General features: G+C 48.3%; 2 protein-coding genes across 2 annotated transcripts in view; one reads left to right on the top strand and one right to left on the bottom strand.

Annotated features, from left to right (window-relative positions):
• CMC4 (C-x(9)-C motif containing 4) overlaps positions 1-2,745 on the top strand; it is a 3,596-nt gene extending 851 nt beyond the window's left edge. Inside the window, exon 2 of the mRNA XM_010146059.1 lies at positions 2,576-2,745. Within this exon, the coding sequence (XP_010144361.1) occupies positions 2,576-2,745 (170 nt within the window). The remainder of the gene's footprint in view (positions 1-2,575) is intronic.
• Positions 2,746-7,566: 4,821 nt separating this feature from the next.
• The window catches only part of LOC104502135 (FUN14 domain-containing protein 2-like), a gene marked incomplete at its 5' end in the record, with an annotated part of 5,042 nt that continues 352 nt past the window's right edge, over positions 7,567-12,256 (bottom strand). Inside the window, 3 exons of the mRNA XM_010146061.1 lie at positions 7,567-7,785; positions 9,621-9,755; positions 10,884-10,959. Of these exons, the coding sequence (XP_010144363.1) occupies positions 7,708-7,785; positions 9,621-9,755; positions 10,884-10,959 (289 nt within the window). The remainder of the gene's footprint in view (positions 7,786-9,620; positions 9,756-10,883; positions 10,960-12,256) is intronic.

Below are 12,256 nucleotides of genomic sequence, written 5' to 3'. Positions count from 1 at the left end.
GTTCTTCCTGACTTACCTGGTGGAGCCCTTAGTCAGCATGGTCTGAGCTTTATGTAAGAATAAATCACGGTATCAGCCCAGGGACGACAAGGCAGGAGGCTAGTGACGCCACAGCTAAAATTAGCCAGGCCAGTTCCACAGCAGCTCACTACTGCCTTTAATTTATTTGCAGACAAGCAGGGTAGCTAAAATACAGCAGGAAGGGAGGAGGGGGTCCTGCTGAGGACCTAGAGGGATGGCTTTGCAAGCTGCAGGGAAAAGCGAGTGCGATCTGTGCAGATAACACAACGACCCCAGTGGCTGGGGAGGATCGTAGGAAGACAAACATCCGGGAAAAAGTAGGGAAAAGTAACACTTACTGGTAGACGTCTGCTTTTCCCGGGATTGTTTTTTAGAAGCTGTGTTCAGCTCAAAGGAAGGGCTCAAACAACCCCCACTACCTGTCACCAACATTTATCTGGATACTACCTTATACTCTCTTCACGGTTTGGAGCACTCTCCCGTGAAGTGCTGCCTTCTCTCCCCATGGTAAATGCTCACGCTCAATGTTTTGGTCTCATCTGTGACAACATTCTTTTTATTCACGGAAGTTAATCCAAGTGTTTTACCCGTGTAGGTTTGTGTCCAGGTTTGCTCTGAATGGTGAAGTGTCAGCAAAGAAGCTCTTTGGCTCTGCTGTACGCACACTCCGCTGACCACAGCTGCTCTAGCTATTTGGAGTGCTGCTGGTGGGGGTGTGTTACCGTGCTGTGGAGTTGTCCGAGTTGCACAACTGAAGACAGCAAAGCAGTTTTTACCTGTACGAATTAATGTGATAGAAGAGTTATACAGAGCCTTAACTGACAAATATGCGGAGACAGTGTAGGCAGTGCGGAGGATGGGAGACAGAAGCAGGACCTTTGGGAGATGCTGTCTGTTCAAAGGCTGGTTTTGTAGTGGGTCATTGTTCCGAAAGGATCTTGCCTGCTTCCTCTGCGAGACTGAATGCCCACTGCAAATCTCGTTTGTGTTTTGCTATCCATGCTATGGATAACTGTTGTGCTTTTCAGGAGTTCATCCCTCACAGACAGGAAGGTGTGCCTGCATGTAGCTGTAGTTTTAGAAACAAACCTGCACAGGCAGAGGAACAATTAGGGGAGCCTTGGAACATTCATAAGCAGCAAGTTATGGCTTGGCTCTCCTCTCCCAAGGGCCTGCCGTGCCTCCTAGGCTGATAGCTCGCACAAAGCAGTAACATCATCATGACCTTTTTCTCAGGAGTGATCTCTGTGCTTGTGTTATAGGTCACTGACCAACCCAGTTAGGGGTTGCCCAGCAAGCAGAGGGCTGGCTTGCTCATTAACCAGAAGGCATTCGAGGTGCTTTCTTGGCTCTCCAGTGGGTGCTGTGTTTGTCTCATGGTTGCTCTTCCTTCTTTTAGTCTTTTAAAAATTAATGCGGGGGAGGAGGGGGTGAGTGCTGTGTAGTGGTTGCGTAGCTCATCCAAGGCAGAGCGGGTAGCTCTGCACACCCGGTGCTTCTACACAGACAGGCAGGTGGTTACTAATTCCAGCCACAGACTTGGCCTGATCACATAGCCGCGGGGCTTCTCTGCAAGAGCCTGGTGGCCAGCCCTGCAGAGCACTGTGGCTTTGCCACCTCAGCTGACAGGGGCAGCCAGCAAAGCACTAGAGCAGAAAGGATGCTGGACAAACCACCTGTGTCCTACAGTGCCTGAACCTGCTGGTGCAGTGAAATCTCCCCGAGCCTGAAGCAAATGCAATATGGAGAAAGTACAGAGGTGGTCCTACCTGTGCTGTGCACAAAGGTGTGAGCCCAGTCATCCCAGGTCAGACTAGGAGCTCATTTCGCCCCATGTCCCAGCTCTGCCAGTGTCCTAGGAAGAAACCTAGGAAGGAAAGTGAGAGGAGGTCAAATAACTGTGGCTAAGGGACCGCCTGAGCTAGAGCGAGGACCTTTTTGTGGAAGGTGGTGGTATCACTGGCTCTGTGCAGTTGGCTTCAGCTGCTGCACCTGGCTAAGTGTTCTTGCATCACGCTGTCTGCTTGTCATGCTGCACAGCTACAGCTTGCCCACAACAGGCCACCAGCAGGTGGTGGGCAGTCATGCTCCCTGACCCCTTCGTTTTACAAATGCCACAGTGCTTAGTGTGCAGGTGTCCTTGTTTATACCAAGTCCTCTTTGCATGCTCTCACATTTACACTCAGCTGTAAACCTTACAGTGACATGGCAGCTGGGTCTAAGACCAGATCCAGCTTAAAAGCACACAAGCTAACAAAAGTAAGGATTGAAGGGCAGCAACAAGGGAAACCTCATTCTTACTGTAGTGAGATGTAATATTTACAAAACTGGGGATCTGAAGATGCTCCCATCCACAACAGCAAGGATGCCTTTGCAAGGCTTTAGATAGCTGAAACTAAAGAGGTATTTTTGTAGAGCAGAGAAAGTGATTAAATGCTTGTAAACATCTCTTGCTTTTGCTGCCCAGAAGCTCCAGGGCTGGGCTAGATGTGTCCCCTCTGGGGACAAAACCTGTTCCCCTCTGCAGACTTAGTGTCTCCTTCTTATTTTCCAGCGAACAACTACATGGAGTCTAAGTGTGAAACCGTGCTTCAGGAGATGCGGAAGTGCTGTGCTCGGTACCCCAAGGGCAGATCCATCTGCTGCTCAGGGTTTGAGAAAGAAGAAAGAAATAGAGAAAAGTTTAAGGCGACTTCAGAAGGAATTCGGACACCACCCCAGTAACACAATGCAGCTCCAGCAGGTGCCAGAGCACAGACTCACCTGCAGAGCTTCCATGTGTTTTTTCAAGCCTTCTTTAGACTTTCAGGAAAGCCAGACACCTCCTAGAACACACTATCTGGCACACCAAAAAGTATAATGCAGTACCAACAGATGGCCTGGTCAACAGACTTTATTTTCTGTACCAAAACATCATTGTCTTTGCATTGCACCTGTGTCTGTGAAGTCAACTTGATGTCTTTAGAATGCTTCCCTTGTTCTAATCCATCCTTGCTCTCAAAATGGAGAACTGGAACCAAGTTATTCTGGCTTCTGGAGTGAGAGGTACAAGAAGTGAGTTCAGAAGAGTGAGATTAAGCATGACACGTGAAACAAGCCCATCTCGACACAGCAAAGGTATTACTGCCATCACGCAGTAGTTCCAGGCGACATTTGCCTGTCCAGTGGTTCAAGCCTAAGAATGGGAGTCAGATCTGGGGATTGTTCCTAGGTCTTGCAGAGATTACGCGTGACTACAAGTTACTTTGCCTAAGTGCCTCACTTTCCCACTGGACAGACTTTTGGTTACTTTATATTTGAATTGCCTACACGCTGCTATTTGCATGACAAAGATGTTACAGTAACATTATTTCAGGGATTGCTACAGGAATAGGATTTTTTAAAGCAATATTAATTGAAAGATCTGACTGTTGATAGAAAATTTATTAATTTATGTATAATTGAGCACCTTTAAGCAATATGTTACAAACTCAGCATTGTTCAGCCCCCTGGCACCCAGAGGCCTGTCACAAAGCCCTGGGCTAGATCCAAGAACTGATCTAGGTGCTGCTTACTGAACAGGCAGTTGTAAGCACCTTCTCTGAACACAGCATTCCAGACTCACTCACGAGCTGGCTGTGTCTGGACCCGAGGGAGAGATTGCTTTTTAACAGCTCTCACCCACGCAGCAGAATTTCCTGTGACCTGTAGAAAGAGCTTGGTAGCCAGGTTCCTGCGTCACCCTTCAGAGCTGCTTAAGTCTCTGTTCCCTGTAGCAGAAGTCCAGGCACCTCAGTGGGTGCCAAGTCCATTACAGGGCCTAGGCACCTAAATACCAGACTTTGAACCCACTAGGCCCCCTAACTCTTGTCATTAGATCTAGCCGTAAAGGACTTTTGTGCTGTGACCAAGTACAACTTACTTATGAACTACAGCTTCAATAAACAGACCACTGTAGTCTAGGCTCAATATCTGAGTGTACTGAAGCCTAGAAGAGCAAACCCTCTGTATTCACTGCTCCGAAGTACCGTGATACAAAATAAATGACTGGAACAAATGGTAGTCTCAGTTTGGTTGTTTATTGAGAATTCAACATAGCTGAAAGCCAGGCTGCTTTCCACAGTCCAGAGCTACATGTGATATCATCATGTTTAAATAGAAGCTGCTCGATATTTTTATAACCAGGGCTTAAGATCAGAATAATTCAGGGCTAGCCTTCCCCTCACACCCTGCTGCCACCCCCAAAAAAAAAACCAACCACAACTTAAGACAAAATAGGGGGGTTAATATTCTTGAAAAGCAGGGGAAAGTGATGACAACGTTGTGAAGCAGCTCAAACACTCGATAAGCAGCTCACTTTTCCCCTTTTGCCCTGCCTGAGCAGGAACAGTGAAAAGTCACTAACAGATGATAAATATTTAGGCTACTGTTGTACCTAAAGAAAAGTCTCATCTCCACGCTCATCTCTGCTCAGGTGCAACAAGCTTGCTCAGCAGGTAGGCTCTGAAGCAAGACTTCAGCAGCAGAATTTGGCAGCAGAATCACAGTCATTTTGGCTGGAAGAGACCTTTACTATCATCAAGTCCAGCCACTCCCCCTGCACTGCCAGGGTCCCTCAGCACCACATCTACACTGGGTATCTTCCAAATACTTCTAGGGATGGGGACCCCACCACTGCCCTGGGCAGCCTGTTCCAGTGCTTCACAATCCCTTCTGTAAAGAAATTTTTCCTGATATAACAACCTCCTGCCCTAGAAGCATCCCACCTACTGGGAACATGGATGATTGGTGCCAGGATCATCAAGGAGAGAGGATTTCTTTAAGGCAGCCCATGGTTACCTGCAAAAAAGAAGGAAGACTGGTGGCCTCACACTACCAGACTGACTGTAACATGAGTCAAACGCAATACAAAGGGTAAGACAAAGCCACGCTGGTTCCCAAGAAGTCAACAGACCTCACACAGGTAAGTTATTTAGAGCAAAATCGTTTAATAAAATATCACTTCAACGAGCATTTACATGAAATATATAAAAACACTTTTAAAAGCCTAGTGTGTTTTAAACCACCTCATACTGGAACAGATGCTAGACGTTGTTGAAATGACTGAAAGGAGCAGGGGCAGGGAGAGGAGGGAAATACCTCATCTTGGCACCTGCAACAATGAAAATGCATCCCCACAGGGGCTGATTCAGCATCAAAGCTTCCAGTATGGGCCCACAGCTTCAAACAGTGCCAGTCGCAAGCTTGACACTGGCACAGCAGGAAGATTTGCCAGATTCCTATGTCCCTGTCCACTCCCTGCCTGCACTCACATCAAATTCAACACGGATTTGTCATTTGCTTCCTGTACCAGCAGCAATTGAGGCATTTTAGCTCCCTCTCTGGCCCATTCCTCTCCATAGCAGAAAGTGAGGACCTCGTGGAGCAGAACTCAGTATACCCTTCCCTGGGGCTGGGCAGAAATAATGACTTATTGGAGCCTGAAAAACACCCCTAAAATCTGTTAATGGTTTTCTTTGAGCTTTGTCATTGGAGAGAGCTTTGTGGAGGTTACTGCATCTCAGAATACGCTGTGTTACGCAGCACACCAGGCAGAGAGGCAGCAGTGCTGTTCTCCTACAGAAACAAGAGGCACCTTGCAATACAAATGTATCAGTTCATGCACACTCCACCCTGCAGTGTCCCTGCAAAAAAACCCACCCACCACCATCATCACTACAGTCCCAAACATCAGTTTACTGAAGACCTATTAGCTGCAACACATCACTTCTGTAATCACGGATGGCTTTGAGGAGCACCATCATTAAAAGGACTCGAGCCCAGCTGCTCAAGCATTCATTCTCCTTGGACACGTACAGCAGAACCCGAGCAAAGATATCAGCTTCTGTTTTCTGATTACCTGAAGCCTCTTTTCGGGTCCTGAAGGTAGGAAAACCTCAGCTAAATCAATGCATTGCTACACTGACACTTCAATCAAAACAGATGAAACAAAGTTAACAACTGCAAATGCTCATCCCAAAACCTCTGGTGGAAGAGGCCACCATTCCAGCTCTTCCGGCAGCTCTCAGGGGAAGCTCCCCATTTCTAGCCATGCTGCGAGCAGCAGATGATGATCAGAAGGGCGTTACACAGCACTGGAGATGGGGTGCAGCTGCTGAGACAGGTGCTGCATCCCAATCATCCATGCACGTCATCATTCCCCAGCATGTTTCCCACTGAAGGATGGTCTGACTTTCATATAAAAATAAATAACAATCTTGGCAAAACACCTACACGTACCTGCTGGAGGACATCACACTATCATGCAAGTCCCCACACTCTGAAAAGCGGTAATGCCAGCCCAGCACAGCCAATGGAGAACACCTCTAAGATCTCCTGCAGGTGATGAGGCAGCCCAAAGAAGGGCTGAGCTGATGGAAGGTTTGGGGGATTTTTTTTTGTGGAAATTGCAAATGCAAAGAAGACAGGAACATAACCAAGGCAGGAAGTATGGAAATGAGTCACTCCAACAAGAGCACAACATGGTTTTCCCAGCAGTTTTGTCATTTCAGTTGCTTGCAGAGACTGAGGAGATGGAGTTTGTGCTCTGCAGAGGCAGGCAAAGGACCATACTCCAGATTTCACTGCCTCCCTTGCCACCACTCCAGTACAGCTGCCAACAGGGATGCTAGACCAGTACAATGTACCCTGAACAGGGATGCCTTTCCTGTCCACAATCCTGTCCCACAGGAACCCCCTGGGTTCACCACAGCGGCCAGAAGTGGTCACAGTAGACCTAGAAACACCAGTCTGAGTTCCAAGGTGACTGACAGTAAGCGGCGAAGCTGAAACGCACACAGCCTCCACCTCTAGCCTAACACAAACAGGCCGAGCATGCTGGAAGCCTGCCCACCACAAGAGCGCGCCTCAGCACATTTCAAAGCCTGAGCACTCAGCCTGCCAGCCAGAAAGGCACTCTACAGGACAGCTTGATGGAAGGAAGCTTGATGACTTTCATAGCACATGACGAAGAGTCACCCACGGTGCTCAGTTTCCATCAACAGTGCTGCAGTTCCAGTAAGGGGTAAAAATAACAGCAGAGGAGAAGCCAAACAGCTATATAGGTGCAGAGCAATGTCAGGGGGAGGACAGGAGAACACCCAGCGCCACATACAGCATGAACTTGTTCCTTATCAACTCATCCAGTTTGTCCCGACACTTCTGCATCCAGCCCACAATAGCCAAGCACATTTTGGATTGCACAACACCGTCTCTGTGCAGAAGGAAGCACAGGCTCTCCAGGTACTGGGGCAGAGGAAGTACAAGCTAAATAGCAGTGAACAGTCGACAGCTGTTGTACATGTATACTGGCAGACAAATGTAAAAGTCATAGCTCTGAGCACCCGGGAAGAAGCACACTTAAGAGACTTCTCTGACACTACGTATTTACGAGGCTGCATCTCCTCAGAAAAACTGGGACTGGACATATTTGGTGGGGAAAGGAATCACAATGATACTCCAGGAGTAATAAAAGCTTTCAGACAAATCCCAGCACCTTAGCAGCCCAAACAGAGGAAAAAGTTGGATATCAGAAGCAGCGTTGTAAGGATTGGAAACCGTGAGCAGAAGGGACTAGCCTGTCAGCAACATCCTTTGTCTTCTAAGTGAAAGAGAACAGCAGTGGAGGGCAGAGGAGGCTGGGCATGAAGGGAGAGTCGAGTGCAGTTTCTAGGATGACATTCCGAGCAGGAATCCTCCAGCAAACCCTCCAGTCAGGATAACATTCTTCTTCAGAAATATGATCACCTAAGCAGGGGAGAGAAGAGCCAACAGCATTCAACAACAGCAGGTCACTCACCCACCCTCCCCATACGAAGACATCCTTCAGGCTGTTCTCCAAGGTGGGTGATGCCTGCAGAGAAGCCAGTGCTCAGGTCTGGAAAGTATCCTCCCTAATGACCTATCCTCCCTAATCTGCCCACTGCATGCACACCTCCCGAACTGACACAGCCCCCGTGCAGCCCAGATGCTCCAAGAGACGCAGTCCAAGCCTACGTGCTCCAGAGCACTCTTACAACCTTAGAGCATTCTAGCTCTTACAGAGCTTACAGCCCAGACAGAAAGGGCCGCTGACTCTGTGTGCCAGACCAGGGGACAGCAGAGTCCAGGGCACTAGGCCGCTCTGCTGCCAGATCTGCTCAGATTTTCTAGTCAGGTTGAAGAGACACTTCTCCCCACAACTCCAGTGTGTTTTCTTCCAACCCTAAGGAATTCGCAGCATCACATGGTGAGCTGGTGTCTTCCCTAGAAACCAACCTGGCTGTCTCAAATATGCATAGATGGAATAACAGAATCACAACAGAATCATTTAGGTTGGAAAAGCCCTTTAAGATCATTAAGTCCAACTGTTAACCCAGCACTGTGACGTCCAACACTAAACCATATCCCTCAGCATCAATCTACAGATCTTTTAAATACTTCCAGGGATGGGGACTCCACCACTTTCCTGGACAGCCTGTTCCAGTGCTTCACAACCCTTTCTGAAAGAATTTTTTTCTAATATCCACTCTAAACCTCCCCTGGAGCAACTTGAACTTCTTACTTCGGAAGCCAACACCCACCTCACTACATCCTCCTTTCAGGTAGTTGTAGACAGCAATAACGTCTCCCCTGAGCACCCCTTTCTCCAGAGTAAACAACCCTAGTTTCACAGCCACTCCTCATAGGGCTTGTGCTCTAACCCTTCACGAGCTTTGTTGCCCTTCTCTGGACACACTCCAGCATTCGACTGTCATTATTGGAGTGAGGGGCCCAAAACTGGACACAGGACTCTGGACTCAAGGTGTGGCCTCACCGGTGCTGAGTACAGGGGGACAATCACTTCCCTGCTCCTGCTGGCCACACCAATGCTGATACAAGCCAGGATGCCATTGGCCTTCTTGGCCACCTGGCAACACTGCTGGCTCCTGTTCAGCTGCTGTTGACCAGCAGCCCCAGGTCATTTTCTGCTGGGCAGTTTCCAGCCACCTCTCCCCAAGCCTGTAGCATTGCAGGGGGTTGTTGTGACGCAAGTGCAGGACCCGACACTCGGCCTTGTTGAACCTCATACAATCAGCCTCAGCCCATTGATCCAGCCTGTCCAGATCCCTCTGTAGAGCCTCCCTACCCTCAAGCAGATCGACACTCTCACCTAACTTGGTGTCCTCTGCAAACTTACTGAGGGTGCACTCGATCCCCTCATCCAGGTCATTGATAAAGATGTTAAAAGAGAACTGGCCCCAATACTGAGCCCGGGGGACACCACTGGTGACCAGCCACTAACTGGATTTAACTCCATTCAGCACCACTCTCTGGGCCTGGCCATCCAGCCAGTTTTTTTTTTTTTTCTACCTAGCAAAGAGTATGCCCTCTCAAGCCTAAGCAGCCAGCTTCTCCAGGAGAATGCTGTGGGAAATGTGTCAAAGGCTTTAGTAAAGTCTAGCTAAACAACATCCACTGCCTTTGCTACGTCTCCAGTTTTGCTGTCATACAAGTGTTCCCTCCTTGTATTTGCACAACAGAAGATCCATAAGAGCGTCAGTCTTGTTTTCTGCTGTCCCTCCAGCTAAGCACCTGCATACGTTCTGGGAGGGTTGTCTCACCTCATCCACTCTGCTTTTCACTTCTGGAGACATTTTGCTACCACCGCTGTGAAATTTCAGCTGCTGCTTGGCTTTGTTCACGTCCCGTTCCACTAGCTTCCAGTCCACTTTGATGTATCCTGTGTGGTTTGCAACCTAGAGTTTTGAGAGATGGAAAGAAAGCTTCTGGAGTAAAATCCTGCACGACGATGGCTAAACAGACACCCTTCACCACCACCACCTCTCACACACTGGTCCAGCAAGCTGAGAGGACGAGCACACTAGCTTAAAAAGTGGACAAAGAACCACCCCTGTAGCTGTACTAATTGTCCTGCAATAGCTGTTTCCTACAGCAATCACCAAACACCTGGGCGCACGTTACAGCTTACCCCGTTTCAGCCTCTCTTCCCACTGTAAAGCTGGCATCACCGCCCCCTCACAAACACCACGTATACTGTCGAGACTCTCTGCAGCTCTCCAGCTGCTGTGGATGGACACAGCTACTAACAGTCTTTTGCTCTCCAAGTATTTCATCTGGTCAGGATGTTCAGCAGTGAAACTCTCCCTGCCCAGAGCAAGCTTGTGGCTTTCAGCACAACAAGCAGAGCCAGAAGAGCAGGGAGAAGGAGTTACACACAGGACAGCTCCTGAGAAACAAACAAGTAAAACTGCTGAGCCAGGCCTGAGTGCTAAACAGCTCCCCTCAGTTTCAGGATTCTTGAAAACCAGGAGAAATGGTTGAGAACAGAGACCGACCTCTGTTTCTCTGTTCTTCCCAATTGTTTAGGGAGAGCTCCCTCTGTGCTGGCATGACTCCTCAAGCAGCCTGGCTGACAGGAAGCATATCAAAGACAAACCCCTCTTGACATCCATGGCCGTTTCTCCAGGGACACCATCTCCACAAGCACAGGACTACGTTCAGGAGCCAGTTCTGACCAGACAGTCCGGTGGCAGCAACGTGGTTTGCTGCACCTGAAGGCTGCCTCCTGCTTCATTCAGGCGACCCTGCAGTAACAGCATCCACACGCCTTTGGCCTGCTCTTTGTTAGCAGATCCTAATCACTCGGTACCTTGTGGCAAACCTTAAGTTCACACACACTGATCCCGCTTTGCTGCTGCATCTATGTACCCTGGGGAACACACACCCTTGACACCCACAACAACACAGACCTCCTGGCAGAGCAGGAAACTGGCCTCACATGTTCCAACAGGTAATGATCACTAGACAGCCCTTTGATTCCATAAATGCAGTTCTTGGAAAGCCTGATCATGGTTCATACACACCTGAAGCAGGAAAAAGCCACCTCCAACTGCTGTCGCTGCCAGCTTTCCAACTTTCTGGAAGATGAATCCAGTACACCTACAAGTCAACAAGAATCCAGTCAGGAGAATGAGAAACCAAACACACACTCCTCAGTATGCCTTCCACAGACAAGGCTGCCTTTGACAGTAATTATCCAAGACTCTTGGAAGACAGCCTGAAGAATGGCAGGAGAAACCCACACGCAACCAGAGGAAAAGGATTTGTGCCCAGCCAAAAGTGATGCTTTTTATCTTTTTACTTCTCACTATCACATTTCACCCTTTTGCAGTTTTAATTCTTATCTCTTCAACATTAACTTTCTGCCAGCAGAGTAATTGGAAACGTGATTTCACCAAAGTGATTTTAGTTTTTTTTTTTAAACTGGTATCACCCCTGAAATGAAATTAAGCAGTGTATCTGCTGCTGCTCCATGGTAGAGCAGGGGGAGCAGATCACAAGCCAAGCTTCTCTGTTGCCCAAACTACTGGTTACTTTTTCAAAAGACAAAAATGCTGAAACAAGCAGACACCAGAGTTCTAAAGCTATACTGGTCTCCAAACTGGATTACACACTCTCAACAAGACAGACACCACTGCAGCCACAAGAACTCAAGCAAGTGCCATGCCACTGCTCAGTCATGCAGCAAAGGGCTAGTGTGTAGTATCACCCAAAACAGACTACTTGGAGCACAGTTTCCTTATCAGGATTGCAAAAAAACAGAGCAACCTGCTCTTACCTATATCTGAATACATACACTTAGTCAAGTTACAAGAGAGAGGTGATCAGCTCATATTTTTATCAAAAAATGAAGATCTGTCACACATTTGTAAATGGTTACCCCTGTGCAGAGAAGATAAGCACCACGAGAAGCGCAGTAGTGCCATTACACCAAATTTTCGACTCAAAAATGGGCAGTGGGAATGAAGTTGCAAATAGAGCCGTAAGGCACCAGGTCCCAACACTTCCTACAAAGGACACGAAACCCCGGGAACTGTGCCCACAGGTGCAGTAAGTCACCACCAGAGGAGGTTTTTGTGCAGATGCCTGAAGCCCATCTACCTCCAGGGCAGAAGGTATCCTTGTTCCAAAGGTCTCATATTTGCCTATCCTAAATTCAACACCTCTGCTTTGTGCCAGAAGTTGAAGAGAATTACCTCAACTCAAAAGTTAAAGCTTGATGCCACTGTCTTCCCTAGGAGACAGTCTCAGTTCTTCAGCTCCACATTAAAGAGAGCTTTTAAGACCTACAGCAGATCATGCCAGGGCAAAGTGGGCTGAGCAAGCTAGAAACTGCCCTCTCTGAAAGACTGCCAGATGGATCATCCTGCACCTGCCAGCACGTTCCCACAAGCCT

This window comes from Buceros rhinoceros, unplaced genomic scaffold, assembly GCF_000710305.1.
Source record: "Buceros rhinoceros silvestris isolate BGI_N320 unplaced genomic scaffold, ASM71030v1 scaffold3952, whole genome shotgun sequence".
Classification (NCBI taxonomy): Eukaryota; Metazoa; Chordata; class Aves; order Bucerotiformes; family Bucerotidae; genus Buceros; species Buceros rhinoceros.
This window is presented reverse-complemented; position numbering and strand designations above follow the sequence as displayed.